The sequence below is a fragment of the Haplochromis burtoni genome, unplaced genomic scaffold, assembly GCF_018398535.1.
Source record: "Haplochromis burtoni strain Fernald_Lab_line unplaced genomic scaffold, NCSU_Asbu1 Contig_162, whole genome shotgun sequence".
In the NCBI taxonomy this organism is placed as follows: Eukaryota; Metazoa; Chordata; class Actinopteri; order Cichliformes; family Cichlidae; genus Haplochromis; species Haplochromis burtoni.
In genome coordinates this window covers 604,550-622,448 of record NW_024582523.1, presented here as the reverse complement: position 1 = coordinate 622,448, position 17,899 = coordinate 604,550, and the positions used below count along the sequence as shown (strand labels likewise).

General features: G+C 46.5%; 1 protein-coding gene across 3 annotated transcripts in view; it reads right to left on the bottom strand.

Annotated features, from left to right (window-relative positions):
• Positions 1–17,899, bottom strand: part of bahcc1b (BAH domain and coiled-coil containing 1b) — a 66,917-nt gene that overhangs the window by 12,509 nt on the left and 36,509 nt on the right. For all 3 annotated transcript variants that reach the window (XM_042225141.1, XM_042225140.1, XM_042225142.1), the window contains 15 exons: positions 16,116–17,899; positions 15,321–15,432; positions 14,559–14,752; positions 14,293–14,433; positions 13,164–13,336; positions 12,175–12,559; positions 10,356–11,276; positions 7,311–7,492; positions 5,898–6,034; positions 5,542–5,646; positions 3,493–3,571; positions 3,166–3,340; positions 2,911–3,078; positions 1,534–1,698; positions 735–979 (listed from right to left, as the gene is read on the bottom strand). The exon at positions 16,116–17,899 is cut by the window's right edge and continues 208 nt beyond it. In XM_042225141.1, the coding sequence (XP_042081075.1) occupies positions 735–979; positions 1,534–1,698; positions 2,911–3,078; positions 3,166–3,340; positions 3,493–3,571; positions 5,542–5,646; positions 5,898–6,034; positions 7,311–7,492; positions 10,356–11,276; positions 12,175–12,559; positions 13,164–13,336; positions 14,293–14,433; positions 14,559–14,752; positions 15,321–15,432; positions 16,116–17,899 (4,966 nt within the window). The remainder of the gene's footprint in view (positions 1–734; positions 980–1,533; positions 1,699–2,910; positions 3,079–3,165; positions 3,341–3,492; positions 3,572–5,541; positions 5,647–5,897; positions 6,035–7,310; positions 7,493–10,355; positions 11,277–12,174; positions 12,560–13,163; positions 13,337–14,292; positions 14,434–14,558; positions 14,753–15,320; positions 15,433–16,115) is intronic.

Below are 17,899 nucleotides of genomic sequence, written 5' to 3'. Positions count from 1 at the left end.
CTGCCCGTATGGGAGCAGGAGTTATTGGTAGGCGCTGTCAGTGTTAATCTACGGGATTTTCAAGACTTCCTGGCAGGGTGTGGCTCACACCTAAACAAGCAAGGAGTGAACTTGCGGCGAGGGCTTTTCCTAATTCTTCTTCTCTCTTTCTCAGCTTTACTTTGCATGCAGTAGCCAAAGGGAGTAACCCTCTGAGTCACCTGCCCTCTTTTACTCACGGTAACCAGTTCCCCTTCTGCTTTGTTACTCAAAAATCATGTTTTATTTCTGCCTTGTTTAGGACTCTGTAACAGCTCAATGCTCACTATAAAACCTTTCCACCAAGCTTCTAAATGGGGCTATTGTATCTCACCTTTCCGTTCTCGAATCCTACTACTTTGTGTAGTGATCAGGGGAGACAAATAGTTGTAGAGCACATAAACTCTCTCTCCCTTAAATAAATAAACTTTGGGAGAGCATTTATTTGCACTGTCCTCAGAGCATCATATTAATTACAAATATTGCATGATTTCTTTCAAAGTACAGTTCCTATTCCGTGCAAGGGAGCAAATAACAAACGTTATCAGAAGCGGTCATGCAAAGTAAGTTGTAAAAAAAAAATTTCAGAAGTGATGCTTTTTATCAGTGCCCTCTCTTTCCTCTGATCATTGCCACAGAGATGCACAGGTGTGGCAGTTGAGTGGGGGGATCTGAGGTTTGCATGTCAGTTTACACGTCGCTATCCAATGTCCCACCTTTCCACGAAAGCTCTGTCCTGCAGAGGTCTTCCTCTCATCTTCCTTGCTGATCCTCTTCGCCTCAGTCAGAGCTCTGTGGTTTTCATGGCTGTCGCCAAAACTGCAGCCCACTGGCAATACGCCCCAGCTGAGGGGAGATGCTCTGTTGGTCGGCAGGTGATCTGCACGACTCCTCTCTGTGTTGGCGAGGCCTGGCCTGAGGGGTGCTCTCCTTTGGTCCGTGGTGGGTAAGATCCCCATGCCTGAGGATGGAGACGAAAGCATCATGTAAATTAAAGATAGAGTGTTAAAACTGATATCAAGTTGATATGATCGGGTTATGGTTCTTTGTGAAAAAAGATACATTTTAGAAACATGTGTGTGAAGGGAAAAGAGGAGGAGACGACATGCAAAATAGATTGCAACTCTTCAGCTTCGCCGGACATCTGAAGAGAAAATAATGTTTTCCTCTGAATATGGGAGCAACATCACAATTTGCATGACCGTTAACAGCCAAAAACTACTCAAGTGAACGTTGCCATTCAAACCTGTTGACTTAGGAGAGGAAAGTTTCTGTCAGTTTTTCCTGTTACTGACACAATATGTTATAATCCTTGTGCATGCCTTTTCATTAACGCAACAGTGTGCAGTTCAAACAGATAACATGATATGTAAATGCCTGGTGTACCCAGTCTCTATTCATGGAATTTTTCTTATGGAAAAGTGTCCATTCAGAAAATAAACACAACCAGTCCAGAAAAACGGAAGAAAGGAAATCTGTCTCCTGGAAATCTAAAGATATGTATAAACATCTCACCAAGAGGTCCTGGTCTCCTACTCCTGGCTTTCTGGTTTGTTTGCAGCTTGGAGGACTGTGATGAAAAAGATATGCCCCCAGCAGGGTTTGCAGGAGCTTCTTTAGAGGATGAGCTAATCTTGATGTCACCGGCTCCGTCTTCGCTGTCATAGCTGGCATCTTCCTCTGTGAAATTGTGAAATCACGACATCAGTATGAGAGTCAGAGCGCTTCAAGTCATTTATATGTAAACTCTGTTAACAGCCAAGGACTCACTCGATGAGATGCATCGACAGCGAGCTTTCGAGATTCCTTAACATTTTGGGCCTGCTGCTAAATTCGCGCATGTTCAAATGCCAAGCAAGTCAAATTTCTATGAGGGTCTATAAAAGTCGGGCATTTCGTCACAAATTAACTCTCAATGAGCAAACCTTCTTTAATGGCTAAACAATAATGCCCTGCTTGTTACTTAACTGCTGTGACAGGGAGCAAATGTTGACACACACACACACACACATACACAGATTGTTAATGGCAGCTGTGTCTCGCTGGCTGCAGGGGTCGCGTCGGGTGTTGACACATCTGACACACTTGTCACTTACATGGCATTCTCTTCAACGCTTTCCCTGACACACATACAAACACTGGCAAACACACACACACGCACAGATAGACACACACACAGACACACACACACTTAACTGAACCACAAATTCTTCATGCCAATAAGGCCACGGGGTCAGTGAAATTCTAGTGTTTTCCTCCATGTTATGTTGGTTTCATGGCGCACCCATCTCTCTGGCAAGCCGTTAAAAGTCAGGACGGGTGTCATTGTGTATCCTCAAGTCGAGGCACTTCAGTGTGGCCATTTTCACAAGGTTGGAGAGGTTAAGGAGAGATGGGAGGAGCTGGGTGTGACATTCTGAGCGGGGAGGCCAGGGCAGGCTCACATTACCATATGCCGATGAGGGCGGAGGGCCGTGTCGCATGCCCGTGGCAAGTCGTTAACTGTTTTAACAGTGTGACAGACGAGCTGGGAAGTGAGAGGACACCCCTGATGACGGCAGACATCTCACTCTCAGATGCTCCACATGCGCGCGCACACACACACACACACACACACACAATCTCACAGCAAAATCTCACAAGATCTGGTTGGTGTCCTTTGACCCACACACCAAATAAGCGCCACTTGACTCGCATGTGAAACTGTCAGTGAGCTTTTCCAAACTTCTGAAACTGTAGCTTTGTCATAAAGCTCTTATCAGCAAAATGTGTGCATTCCATTGACCAAAAAAGGCTGTAAAATTTTACGGCCAAAGCATCAGCTGCGTGATCCTTTTTTGGTTAATTGGCAAGGCGACACAACCAGACTGTATATCAAGAAAAAAACCTCACCATGCTCTGAGCTCTCGCTGTCACTCTTCTCATCATCTATTTCATGCTTCTCAGTAACTCGGCTGTCCTTGTGGTGAGGTCTGTTAGGGTTGATGTCCAAGGGAACTTTGGGCTTTCGACCTCTCTTCCTCTTTCCGGTTTGAGCGGCGCAGTGGGATTGCTGCAGGTCTGAGAGATAAGCAGAAAATGGGTGAGCTGAGTTTTGAGGTGCTGCCTAGTGAACAAGTGTTTTTATGCACCCTCTCTCTCCCCCACCTTTTCCGCCTTGTCTGCAGTGACTCTTGGACGCGTCTTTCTCGCTGCTGTGCAGCATGTCTGCTGACTGTGAACCACGCTGGGCTGCAGCCTTCTGCTTCAGCTGGGTCACCCGTCTGGCCAGCCTGGAGCTCAGGGCGCTGGGTCGACCTCTGTGCTTACAACGAGCTTTCATCTGCAGTCAGGGAACAACTAATTATTGACTCATTCCTTTCTGCTAATTGAAATATCTAGAAAAAGAAAAAAAAAACAGGAGCAGGAGGAAATAGTTCTCAGCGTGTGTGTTTGTGTGTGCGGATGAACCATGAGAAGCAGCGAGCGGCTGACCTGTGCAGTGCTGAGGCTTTTGAAGTTGTGATTGGACATTGAATTCCTGGCTTTTTCCTCCAGTACATTCAGTCCAGCCCTGAAAAAAACCATAAAAACACAGCAGGGACGCAGCTGAATGAGAATTTATCCTATGTGAAAACAAAGAATCAGCTTAATCACACGTCTTTATTCTCTGCATCTCTGCATTTCCCTTTTTTTTTTTTGCTTTTTTCTTCTTAGCGTCCCTTCTATCTGTGTTGAAGCTCAGTCATTGTCTCGCTCTCTTCCCACTCATCTTGTCTGTCTCGTAACTTTGATGAGGTAAGAGACAGCCTCGGCGCGGTCTGACGGCAAACACGGGAATATTCGGATCGCGAGACTAAAAAAGGGTAAGAAATTATCTGTCGTGAAGAGAGCCGAGAAGAGGGAGAGATAGAGAGAGACAGTGGGTGGAGGAGAATGGTTGAGGGGGGAGGGAAAGAGACAGAGAGAGAGAAATGAAGCAGTCTCGGGGGAGTCTGTCCGTTGACCGGAGCTTCAGGGCTCAATCGATAAACACTAACCTCTATTGAACACTACTCCTCCCTTCCTCCCTTCCTCCCTCTCTCTCCCTCTTTCTGTCCTTCCTTCATTGCCCGCATGCTCTCTCGCACCACAGGCAGTCCCCACACACACACACATTAACATTCATATACACACACATAGGCACACAACTGTTAGCAGCTGGTGTCTGAGGCAGGTGAATCCTATATTCCCAGAGAGGGAAGGTTTGGCTCTCAGCATCTCTGCTCCCAGGAGAGCAGAGCAGAGGAGAGGAAGATTCTAACTATCCAGATCACCTTTGTCTGTTTCATTCCCCTGAATGACTGACGTTTAACCCGAGATTCAGTCAAATTAGTGTTTGGGAGTACACGGCACAAAACAGCAAGGTGGTTGCTAGGTTCTTTAAACCATCTTTAAGTGCTTTTAACAATTTTTTATGTAGCCCAATCACTTCAAGAGCAACTGACAAGAGGTGAGACGATAAGCTAGGTTCACCTCTAAAATCCAAGCTGGCTATTCGCACACCTTTCACCATATATGCTTCATATTCCAGATATCAAGAGAACAAGTCAGCACACTTTAGAAGAGCTACCATTCCTCTTCATCTCGCTTTCTTTCAGTTTTATTTCACCCACACCCCAACTCTCATTAGAAGATGAAAGCATAAACAAATGATACATTGCTTGTTAATAACAACAGAAATGCTGCTCAGGCACGGAGCACCCAGCTCTACTAATTAAACAAGTTCTCTGCGTGTGTGTGTGTGTGTGTGTAGTGCACTGGCATGTATGACTAAAGGCTTTCATTGTCATTTTCATTAGCGCTTTCTAATCATGGTAACCGTGACAAACCTCGAGTTTCTCTAATCATTTTATCAAGGCGAGGGGTGCACATGCTAACAGAGGTGGGGCATCATGAGAAAACACATTTATCACTGCTGAATCCCGGCTGCTTGCACGCACTAGCACACGTGCGTGTGTCCGTGAATGTGAGTCAGTGTGGAGGTTTGCATGTGTGAGGTGTTAAATAATGTGTGGTTGCGTGTTGCAGCTGGTGGGGGTGGCGTGGAGTCATTTATCACTGTAATAACTGTACATCAGAACTTTGTCCAGCTGTATTAATATATGCTGGAGGTTCGCATGGAATCAGGACATAATCAATACAAGTGATAAATATGATTAAAAGTGATTAATGGTGATTAATGAAGCCCTCATCTCCATTACCTTCTCTCATTAAAAATCACACCCAGCTTACAGCTCCCATCACATAACCCCCACTGTGTATGTGTGTGTCTGTGTGTGCATCAGTGTGTGTGTGTGTGTGTGTGTGTGTGTGTGTGAGCAGCTCCTTCCAGTGCCCAATCAAGCAAATCATCAGCTAGAGAGCATTCGAATCAATTCAGCTGAAGAAGAACTTCTTGAAAATCAACCATGCCTTTCACTAAAAACACAAACAGAAATCAGGATGAATGAGCTGGGCTTGCCAATCACACTGATTATACCAACGCAATATCAGAGGACTGACCTGAGTCTTTTGGAGCTCTCTGCAGCAGCTGGGCCGGGGGTGGACTTGCGCTTACGGGGGCGGCCGGGCCCCCGGCGAGCAGGGCTTCGAGATGTCTCCTCTTTCCTGCAGAAAGAGGAAGGAGGAGGAAGAGGAGGTGGAGTGGTACGGAGAGGGAGATTAAAGATGCAATCCGGACAGCGGGAGAAATCAGGAAGAAGCTCGTATCGGCTACAGGTCAAACTGCATTAAATATGAGCATGCAGCAAGTCCTGATAAATCAGGAGGATGCAGCATGAAAGCAGAAGAGTGAATATTGGAATGCAGAATTCAGACTAGACAAAATAAGTGTGTGTGTGTGTGTTGTCTCTGCTCACTGGTGGTCGTGTTTCCTCTGTAGTTTGGCCAATTCTCTCTGTTTTTCTTTGTAGCGGCGCTGTAGCTCAGCCAGCTGGACACGCATGGCCAGCTCCTCCCCTCCCATGGTCTCCATGGAGCCCTTCACTGGGCACACCTGACACACACACAAACACGGACACGCACACACAGAGCAGAGGAATTTAAATGCTGAACACCAACTTCAGCACAGCAGTCATTGGATATGTAGCCAGCTTGTGTTTGGCCAGCTTGCTGAGGACTTTCCTGTAACCAAACGCTCACACGTTTGTGTGAAGCAGTTAATTTTAGCAAATCAACAACTTCTGCTCTTACTGGCAGATTTCTAATAGGCTGATGTAGTTCCCTAGGCACTTTCTGTCGCAGATAACAAATATTAACATAAGTAAAATCAATCTGTAAACGTTAAAAAGGTTTCGCCAAGTAGTTATCTAATAATCTGTAGGATAAATGTGCGCTTATTGAAGTCTTAAAATCAAACGCCTGATAGCATTGGTGAAGCCGGATCTTGTTTTGAAGTTTTTTGAATTTAATAAGAAATGTAAAGCTCCACCACACAGGAAGCACTTGTGTCATCTTTACTTGAACATTACAAAAAAATATGAAAATGTTTTATTTTGAATTTCAACACAGATCAGACTAAAAGAGTTTTTTTTCTAAATTTTATCCATCCATTTTATTTGATCACTAACACGTTTTGCTCAGTTATTCAGTGAACACACAGTGTATTGGTTTTAATCCACACTGCTTTTTGTTTCTTATGATAGATTATATTTATTGCACCCGTGTTTTAGTGTTCGTTTGCTACACTACACAATGCATTCATTTTATAGTGTGATTTTCCACTGAATTTATGGAATTTATGTGTCATTTTATTGTATGGATCAGTGCATGGAAAACACTCATCGAGTCCTACCAGTGCTTAAAAGTAGATATGGGGAAATAAGAGAATAAAAGGGAATTTCTTTTAGGAGAGTGTAAATAAATTATGCTGTAAATAATTTAAGAAATACTGGGTACCTGGTGGAAAACTGGGGGAAAAAAAGAGCCAAATAAAACACATTAAGTCATGATGTAGTAAAAATGTTCATTTTACATGTTTTATGTTGAATTTACTGGCATGTTTGCTTTAATCTTATTATTTAAATTCTTAGAAATTAGTCTATTTCTCATTTGTATCCCTGATAATAACCAACAGACTTTTTCCTTTATGATTTCTTAGCTGTTCAGTTCAGAAATTAGATTTTTTTTTTTTTTTATTGTCTTGGTTTTATTTACAACAAGTATAAAAAATTCATTTCTGTTCAAACTGTTCAGCACTCCATTGAGCCACATTTTGAATCCTCACTGATTTACGTCCTCATGCACAAACACAAAATACACCTGTGCCTCACCGGCTCGTGCCGAGGCGTCCAGCTGCACTTCCTGCGCAGGTTCACCCTCTTCCTGATTGGACACTGCTGGTCCACGGCACCATCCGCATCCACATCTACCCGTTCCCCTCCGACTTCCAGGGCACGGGCGGCCACCAGAGTCGCCAGACTGTGGAGGTCAAAGGTCGGCATGTCCTCCTCACCTGCGCGGAGACGGATTGTTTCGATTTAGATTGGTACATCACGCAGCGGCTGACACCTGGTTATAAAACACGCCGTGTGCTGAAAGGATTTATTTCTCGGGCGATGAAACGGCGTCTTGAAAAGTGGTGATATTTATGATATTAGCTGTGTAGTTTATTTGATGTATACTGGTGTTCATGCCTAATCGTACACACAGACACACACGCATGGGAGGGGGGGTTGTGGGGAACGATCTCTACATCTGTCACTGTCATTAACTCTGTCATTGTCACGGCAGCGGCAGATGAAACGGAATATTCATGAGACGGTCCACACACACACACACACACACACACACACACACACACACACACACACACACACACACGCAAATAAAATACACTCATTTAGAATACACACAGGCACCCTACAGCATTTTCGCTGAGCTACGCAGACATGGGCAAACTGCGTGAGGCTATGTGAGGGAGAATTGGAGAGATGGTAAGAGAAGGAGGAGAAGAAGGACTGTGGGATGCGGTGAGAAAAAGGGAGGGAGGGATGGGGAGTAAAGGGGAGGAGAAGCAATAAGAGGCAAAGTGTTTATTGAGCTATCTATTTATTCTCCTACATCTCCTCATTATGGACATGGACAGAATCCAATTTCCCCTTAGAGAAGAAGACGAGGAGAGAAAAGAAGGAGACGAGGAAAGGAGAAGAGAGGCAGGTGAGGAGAGGTCTTCCTCATTCACTCCCACTGTGTACTGGAGCCGCAAGGCCCATTCACTGACACCTGACATCATTAAGACCTGTGTGAGTGTGTGTATGTGTGTGAGGGAGTGGAAGATGGAGACAGAAAAACACGGCAAATAGCGACGAAAGAAAGGAGGGCAGTCTTTGTCTGTGAAGAGAGAAACGAGAGCGTGCGTGAACAAACGGATGTGAGATTGACAGGTAACTCCTCGGAGAGCAACAGAGCAAGCGGGAAGGAGCTGAGAGATGCGGCTTTGTCCTGTCCCGGCTCGCAGAGGTCAATGCCATCTCATCTGTCAGACCTCTGAGCCAATGGCATGCTCCGATTACCCTGACAGGATGACATCACTACTGACATCACCGCACCTAGTTTAGTATCCTGGAGGATGGCCACAATCGATAGATACCTTCCGCCTACAGTGCACAGACACACATATGCACGCACGCACACACTCATCTTTGCACAGTAATAATACCATACCGTGTCTCTAACGGGGGTGAAGGGTGTAATAAGAGGCGGCACAGGGGATTTCAAGGGGAAAAACAAAAACAGTAGAGGAAAATTAAAAACCATTACAGCTGCTGTGGACCTAGTCATCATTAGAGACCATTAAGGAATTTATTGGTGTGAAATTTCAAAATAAAGGAAATGCGAAGGAATAAATTACACAAATACCTCCTCTGTCTACGTGTAAATAGAAGTAATGGCGATAATTCATGAAGAAGAGAAGGGGTGGGGGCACATCTCTTGATTCCTTAATCTGTAATTGTGATCTCCAGTGAACAGCTGAGATATCCTTCTGCATCAAGGAACGCCATAAACGCATCTGTCTGGGATCGGTTTCATCTCCCCCAACGCATTCACAATGACAAAAACGCCATCAGCGGTATTAATAACATTCTCGGCGATGAGGTCAGAGCGGGAGGGGGGGGTTAAATAAATGTGTTGCAACTTGAAGAACGTTTTCCACGCCACAACAGGGCTTATTGATTTCACACCTATTACACATGCTAACCACGTGCATGCACATGTAAACAAATGCACAGTTGCGCTGTATCTCTGACACACACACATGCACAGACAGCAGCTGAGCGACTTATGATTTTTACACTTATTAATTCCGTCAACAAGGCTTGCAGAGGCAGGATTTACACACAAGATTACATTGGTTTAATAAAAAAAAAGAAAAAGAAAGAAAGAAAAAAGAAAAAGGAGACGTGTGTTGGGGGGGTAACAAAGAGGGAGGAGAGGCGGGAGGAGGCGCAGGCAGGGAGCAAGCAGCCTGGTGGAGAGACACGTAGACTCTGATGGAGGAGAGCAGGGATTCATCTGGGATTACTTAACAGCTTACACACACACACACACAGCCGCGTGCACGCCACGTACAAATCGCACACACACACAGATGCTGGCATAAATAAAAACACTTTCTCTCAGAGGGACGAGAGGAAAATAGGAGCGCTTACAGGAGAAGTGTTTTAAAGGAAAGGGTCTAATTAGCAAAGCAAGACGCCAGAGCCTGGGGGACACACTGGGCAGAGTGTGTGCGTGTGTGTGTGTGTGTGTGTGTGTGTGTGTCCTGGCTTGTTTCTAAAGCTTAGCTTGTCCATCTCTGGGTCCCCTCGAAATGCACACATACTTTCACGTGCATGCACACACACTGGCATATAAACATAAGCATCCTTCCCAGAGGGAAAAAATTTGGTCTATAGGCAGGAGCGGAGAAACAGAGCTGAGGAAGGAAGCAGGATAGTTAGTGGGAAATTTTTTGTGTCTGTGCATGTGTGTTAGTGTGTGTGACATGAGACACATCTGGATTGCACACATCTCCCAAAGCTCTCTCATGTGTTCACTGTAAGTGTGTGTGATTGTATAGCAAGAAGAAAAGCATGGTGACAGTTTTTTTCTTTTCTTTTTCCTTGATCTCAATTTCAAGGGCATTTTAGTCTTTTTTTAGGTCTTTTTTTTTACTATAAGAAGATAATGTAAGAAAGGCAGACCTAATTATTGGGGCTGTTTAGAACTATTTTGGTTTCATTTCATAGGTTTCGAATTGGACCAATGTCTGTAGATGTGTAAGCAGATTAGACCACACAGACAGACGATGCGTTCTCAAATGAATTTCTTCTCACCTGCTTTGCTCGCCCTGCTCCTCTGCTGGATCTCAAGCTCGGCCAGTTCCCCCAGCATCTCCATGCCGTGGTTGGGTGAAGGGCATGGGGCCTGGTCAACAGGTACAGGTGGGTACAAGGCATCTCTGGTGGCACACAGAGCTGCAGCGATTAGGAGCTCCAGGCTCCACATGTAGGCCCCTTGGAGCTGAGCTGCTGTACTTGCCGTTGGAGGGACGATCGGGTCGGCGGATGTGGTAGGAACGGGAGAGCTACACGTTAATTTCACCAAGCCCTCACTTGGTCTTCTCCCATCCCCCTCATCATCCTCCTCATCCTCCACTACCTCTACATTCTCTCCTTCTTTGTGCCCATCCTCCTCTGCCTGGACTTTTCCAGGCTCTTCAGGCACAGAGACTGTACATTCTGTTGGTTTAGGATGAATTTTCTCCCTCTCATCCCCCTCGATGTCCTCTTTTCCATCCTCCCTATCATTCTCCTGCTCTTTGGGTAGCTGGGGCTCCTCCAGGCCAGCCTGCTGGCCCGGGCAACCCAGGGAGAGCTCTACTTTTAGGGTTTTGCCTGTGGCTGTGGCTGGGCAGGCTGGATCTGGGACTGGAGCTAGGAAAGGGCATGGCGGCAATCCAGAAATCTCACTTTGAGGCTGAGAGACCGAGCAGCCTTTTGTTTCCTGCTTCGCCTCCTCTGTAAGTGCACACTGGGATTCCACCACTTCACAGACCCTCTCATTGTCTTCCTTCCCCAGCTCTTCAACTTCAACAGTGAGAGGCTTGATGTGGCACTGGTGTGGGAGGGACTTAGTGTCAGGCTCTGCCGGCTCATCCTCCAACATAGGTTGCTCAGCCAGTCGAGCCTCTGGAGGCGAGGGCCCGGCCTTGTAACCCATGGTGATCGGAGGGTAAGTATAAACAGGTGGCAAGTCTGGGGGAGAAAGGGAGAGAGCGCACTGGTCAAATAGTTTCTTTAGCATTAAAGCCTGTAAATCAGCCTGAAATAGGGGAAAACAAAATGTATTTATCTGCAACAAATAGAAAATATTTGTAGTTTCTTGTTCTTTAAATTCATTGCAATTCCGTTCAGGTAGACAGGATGAAGCCAGTGATTACAGTTGGCATAATACATTAACAGCAAGGTGCTGAAAACACAATGTGCCCACAGTGGTGTGTATTATACAGCATGTGTGTGTGTGGGTGTAGAAGTGTAAGTATATAGATCTAGGTGGGATATTGATGACACCCTGCCGTTTTCCTGTGATTGCAGCGCCAGCCCTGTCACCCCTGCTCTCTTATTATTGATGATATCCCTCCGCCCCCCTGACAACGCAGCCAGATGAATGCGTATCCTTCCGCGTGTTCTTCTCAAGGACCCCTGAAGGATAAGGAGGCTCTATCTGAAGATTTCACTGACCTTCACTGACACACATATGCACACTGGCAGGTCACACACATACATACATGGACAGAGTGCCCATATGCTTTTTTCTGACCTTAATGGCTTGCCTGCCCGCTGTCCCTCTTTGGCTCGCACAGAAAAAAAAAGTGCACACATACACTCAAGGACACACTGAGTAAGGGACCAGCCATGCTTCAAACAATTTCTGCAAAATCAAAAGAATACCACACTTCAAAGCCCAGTGCTGCATTTCAGCAGCAGCGGCCTCCATCACTCTCCCTCTTTCTTTTTCTCTTATGCTCTGTCTGTCTCTGTGTCCTGTTTCGCCATCTTTATGCTATCTGATGGTCCAGCCTGCTGGCACAGATTTTTCAGTTCAGACAGTGGATTCATTAACGAGCCTACGGGAGCTTCTGCACACACAAACCTGGCTCGAGGGATTGTGGGTAGTCCTGAGGTGGCTGTCCCTCTCCTCTGTCACTGCCCCTCTCCAGTCCTTTAGAGAGGTGTGAAGGAGCAGGGCTGAGGGCTGGGGACCGGGGAGCTGCTGCAGCAGGGCTCGGTGCAGGAGTCAGAGGATTTGGCGGGTGCGGAAGCGTGGATGGGGAGTGGTAGCAGGGTGACTGACGGCTAGTGGGGCACATTCCCGGAGATGGTGTGGATGTCTTGGGTGGAGGTGGGGTGTGAGAGAAGGGTTTGGCTGCATGGGAGGTGGCTGTGGACGTGGATGAAGAAGAAGAAGAGGGAGTCCTGGATGGTGGAGATTGATGAGTTGAATCTTCCAGGGTGATGGTGCTATCATCGTGTTTTCTCTATGAGACAAGAAACGGAGAACAAGCGATTGAGAAGTAATCCTTACAATGATTGGATGAATACATTTTAAATGTGTTACACGATGCTAATTTAACACTTTGATCTTCATGGCCAGTTACGACTGTATGACAGCAGGAAATGCAGTTGTATAAGACAAGCCAAATTGCATCTAAACACAAACATTAATTCTGAAAAAAAAAAAAAAAAACATGACAGAAAAGCAGGGGGGGGGGGAGAAGAACTGTAGAAATGACCACACCGCTTGATTGCCAAATGATCTGGCAAATGTGAAAGCGTAAAAGCAACACATCAATGTGTCTTTATCAGTAAAACCATTCTCCAACAAAAGAGGAAGTCATTGGCTTAAATAAATATTGCTGAGTGTGATTTTTGCATATGTTTTTCTTTCAGTGTTAAGAAGTCAGGATATCTGCACTGAGAGATCTTCAAACAATTCAGTAGTGGTCGCGTATTGTAGTCATAACAGCTGAAACGAGGAAGAAGTGCCATTGCGCAACTTCAGCGTATTTCCCAATTCTCATTTGTCCACAGTTTCACAATAATAACTCATTGTCATAGGTTTCTGGTTTATACTGGTCTTACTTGTCCTAAAGATTGGCGTTGGATATGCTCCATGGCTCGCTGCTGCTGCAGGGCGTACAGCTCCTGTTGCCGTAGAAAGGAGGGGCGGGAGTAAACTGGGTGATGCTGCAGGTGAGGAGGGGGGCCTCTGCCTCCATAAACAGGAGGCCACAGACCCGAGGGCTCCAGAACATCTAGAGTAGATATTGTACATGAGAGAAACGGCTGAGTGTTTTCTTTTGATTTACAGAAAAAAAAAAAACAATGTAAAAACTATGAAGAAAGACATTGATGGATGCTGTTGCAAGACTGAAAATAGACCATTTGTAGCCCGAATGAGCTGTGTTTTGGCCTCAGACACAATCACTGAATAGTGAATGCATGCTTGACAACCTGTAATCACCACTTTTAACGCTTTCTATGCAGGTTTTCTTTACAGGGAAACACATAGTTTCATCACATCCTCTCCCTTAGCACATATGAATGTGAACACACACATATGAGTATACATACACACACACACACACACACACACATCCCTCCTTGGCTGCCTTGTCGCTGGGAACCTTTGTTCTGTGAGATTAGCCTGAGTGGGCTAATGTTTCCCAGGGGAAGGGTTCAGTGGATGCACTTCCCCTCTCCACAGGAACTCTCACGGAGCGAGGCAAGGGAGGCGGGAGATAATTAAATTTCACAGCCTGTTTGCAAAGCAGCGCTGACACACACACTCACCACACACACACAAAGACAAACACTTTTGTCTCTCCAGCAATGGCTGAGGTGCCCAATAAAACCCTTCACATATCGTATTGTTTCAGACGTGAACACAACTTTAAACACACACACATACGCACACACACAGAAAGCACAAAGTCCAGTCCAAACACATCAGTGCTCCACCACAAGAGAGATGAAACGCCAGTTAAAATGGTTTGCATAATGCCGGGCACACGCAGAGGGGGGGCAGCAGAATAGCTGCTCCCATTAACGAAGCTATAAAACATGGTCCCACTGACAGAAGGACTTAGTTGAGCATTATATTATGATTAGCCAATGATACTAAAACTCTGGGAGAGAAATGGCAGAGGCTTTGATGATACAAATGAAAAGGGGGAGGAGGAGTATGTGTGTATGAGGATGCTTAGCATACCAAGGTGATGATGAGGCCCTGGTTCTGTTGGAAGAACCATTAGTGGGGAGTTAGGGTCTTGGGTAAGCGACCCCAAGACAGGCTGCAGAGTGCTGGGAAGACCTGGAGGAAACCCTGGAGTCATTCCCACGTGACTCAGACCTATAATGTAAAAATATAGCAACTTGGAATTGCAACAAAAAATAAAGAAATAACTTCATGCCGTCTATTGGAGGGCATCAAAAGAACAGAACAAGCTGAAGGTATAAAGTTAGATCTCTACTCACTGTATGAATGCCCCATCCAGAGGGATGGACTTCCTGTTCTCTGCATCCAGTGGCGGTGAGCTGGGTGAGCATGTGCAGCGGGATCAGCCCCCAACTGGCTCGCTCCTCCGGGGACCAAGAGGTGAGAGGTCAGATCCCCGTGGCAGCTGCTGGAAGGGTGGATCCTGGCGAACTCCATGCAATCCTTGTTTTCCCTGTCGTGGCAGTAGGCGGTATGAACTTTGTCATTATCTTGATTATCCCTCTTATTGTCACCATCATCACTGTCATTATGATCATTATCTTCATCCTTGTCATCTTCATTACCACTACCGCCATTATAATCATCGAGAAAAAGGAAATGTGACGGCAAGAGGAACAGACATCACCTTGTGCCTGGTCTATGAGTTCTCATTATATGTTTTCTTCCCTTGATATGACTACATAATAAGAGCCCGATACTTCAGAGACATCCATATTAGTCCCCGTAACATTAATGCACCACATCTCATCTTAGGTAGAAAGAGAGAGAAGAGAAGTGAGAGAGAGCGAGAGAGTGAGGGTGTACAGAAATACCACATCAAAGGGTGAGAAGAGTAAATGGAGTGAGGGGATGAGAGAGAGGAGATGCGCAGCTTCAGACTGGAAGAGAGAAGCCGAGAATAAAAGAACTACAGCTTATCAGATAAGAGCAAAAATGAACAGATGCTAGTGTGTGAACGTGTGCGTACGTGTTTGTGTGTGCATGCGTGTGTGTGTGTGTTAATATGTGTTTAAGAGTACCTGATGATCATTTCTCTGTCTCTGTCCAGGTGATGAAGACCGATCTGATCCTCATTGATCCTCTTCCTCTCCTCAGCCTCCCGACCAAGAGGATACACAGGGCGTGACACCCCTGAATTACACAAATACAGCACAAGAAACATATAACTTATCGGCACTTTTATGTACAATCAAATGATGTAAACAATTTCCAACCAGGTATAGGAAATAAATGCACAGCAAAAGACAGTACATCGTCTACATAGATTACATGGAATTTGCTAACTTTTAATGTATCCCATATATTCTATGTCAAAATATATCTTAAAGCAGCGGTCCCCAGCCTTATTTGCGCCACGGACTGGTTTATGTCCGGCCTTTAAGGTGTCGTGGATAAATACAACAAAATAAAACCATTACCGGTACCAAAAAAGAAGAAGATTTATTCATAACACACGGGAAAAGACCTAGGGAAACCGAGTTAACGCTAAAAACTGAAAAAAATCCTGAAAACCATCAATTTCACACCCGAGCCTTAACTCTCGCGTCCCAGTACCAAACAACTCATGGACCGGTACCGGTCCGTGGCCCGGGGATTGGGGACTGCTGCCTGAAATTACTTTGTAATAAATTTCGTCTTGAACGTGCTAAATGATAAGTAGTGTGGAAGGGTTTTGGAGTCATTCTAAAGATATCAAATGTCAAAGTGAATCAAGAACACCATCAGCTGTTCTTGTGTGTTTCATTGTTGATATTCTCCATTAATGTAGCCTCATGTTGAAATTTTCAGTGCACAGAGCACAAATGATGTCTGACCTTTCATGCTGTGCAGTACCCTGCCTTGCCTGCTGTGGCCAGGGGTGCTGTCTGGGGAACGATGGGGGGGCCTGGCTACTGCGACTGCAATACCCACTGGAGGCTGTCGAACTTCCCCCTCTCCTGCTTCCCCTGCCTCCTTTCCACCTCTGTCACTTTTCTGCCCCTCGTTAGCGGAGCTTCGGCGAGGAGGGAGTGACTGTTTGGGAGGGTCCTGCTGGGAAGTGCTGCTTTTAGCTCCTCCTCTGTCTCCCTTCTCTGATCTGTCTCCACCCTGCTCGAGGCAGCCTAGACCTCCAAAGGGGCTCCTCTGTGGCAGAAGCAAAGGCTGCTGGGAGCTGTAGTTCATTAGGTTCTTCATGGCACTGCCTTCACTGTCGGCAGATGAGGAGGACAGAGGTGGAGGCAGTTGCGAATGTGGCTGGTTGGGATCATTGTGTGGAGCTTTGTTGCTCAGCCCTTTTACTTCACCTTTACCAACCGAACCTTTTCTCTGGTCCTCTTGGTGGTCCCCTCGTGCCCCCCATGAAAGTGCTGTCTGAGTTCCGTCTTTCCCCCTGTCTTCTGCACACACTCCGTGGCTACTGTGCTGTTGGTGCCTTATCCTTGCAACCTTTTGTCCCTCCCTTGAAGGTGTTGCTCCCGGTCCAATCTTCCCATCAGAAACTGAGTGGGAACAGTCCCCCAAGGGAGAAGTGCTAGCATCGGGGCAATTTTTTGATAAGCCCTGTTCACCTGACTTTTTCTCCTGGGCATCTGCCGGAAGCGAGGGTCGGTAAACATCGTCCACAACCTCGACATCTCTGAAGGACGAAGAAGTTTCAAGGCTGCAAGACCTCAGTTCTGACTGAGAATTGACGTTGGAGCCTTGTTTGTGGAAGTGTTGCGTCTGCATACTCCAGTCAGGAGGTTTGTCAGCCTTGCCGTATCCCAGCTGCTGCTGGTGTTGCTGCGATTTGTCCTTCTTCTGGCAGCTACTAAGTTGACTAAGGTGATGAGAGAGACTTTCATGAGATCCTTCTCCACTTTTATCATCTGCCTTTCTCCCGCCTCCTCCTGCTCCACGACAGTCTGGAGAGCCCAGGTCCCCCAATGGCCCCACTGAGGGCACATAAGTCGGGCCAATGACCTTTGCCTCCCTGCCAGGTGTGGATACTGGATCTTTGGAGGGCGTAAGTGTGAGGGGAGCGGGAGAGCAGTAAAACTCAGGATGATGATGGGCATGGTGTAACCACCCTCCCGCAACCGTGGATCCCATATGCAAGGCATGAGGAGGTGGTGGCGGCGGAGGAGGGGGAGGCATAGAGTAGGAAGCCACTGAGTGGGGAGTTGGAGGTGCCAAGATTGCTGTCGCTGCAGCCGTCCCCCGTCTCATACATTCAGATGAGGAAGTCGAGGATTCGCTGATCCTCATCTCTCCATTTATAGGTCCATCTTTTGAGCACCTTCTGCTGCCTCCAGATAGAGGTCTACCCGCACCACCACCGCAGCTACTTAGTGCTCCCGCCTTTCCTCGAGAGCCAGCCTCTGCCCCCGAGCCAATGGACAATTTGCAGGCACTCATATGTTTCACTCCCTGACTGCCCGAGTCACTGTCTCTGTACTCTTTATACCGCTCTGCAGCATGTCTGTGGTCTTCCTCCCTTCCCTGGAGGTTGAGGTGAGGAAGAAGGGCGGGGTGGGGGAAAGCTTGTTGGTGGTGGCCAGACGGAGTGGTAGCAGGGCTCATTTGATGAAGATGGTGATGACTAAGTTTGTCTTTGCTCTCCTGGTGCCTCTCCTTG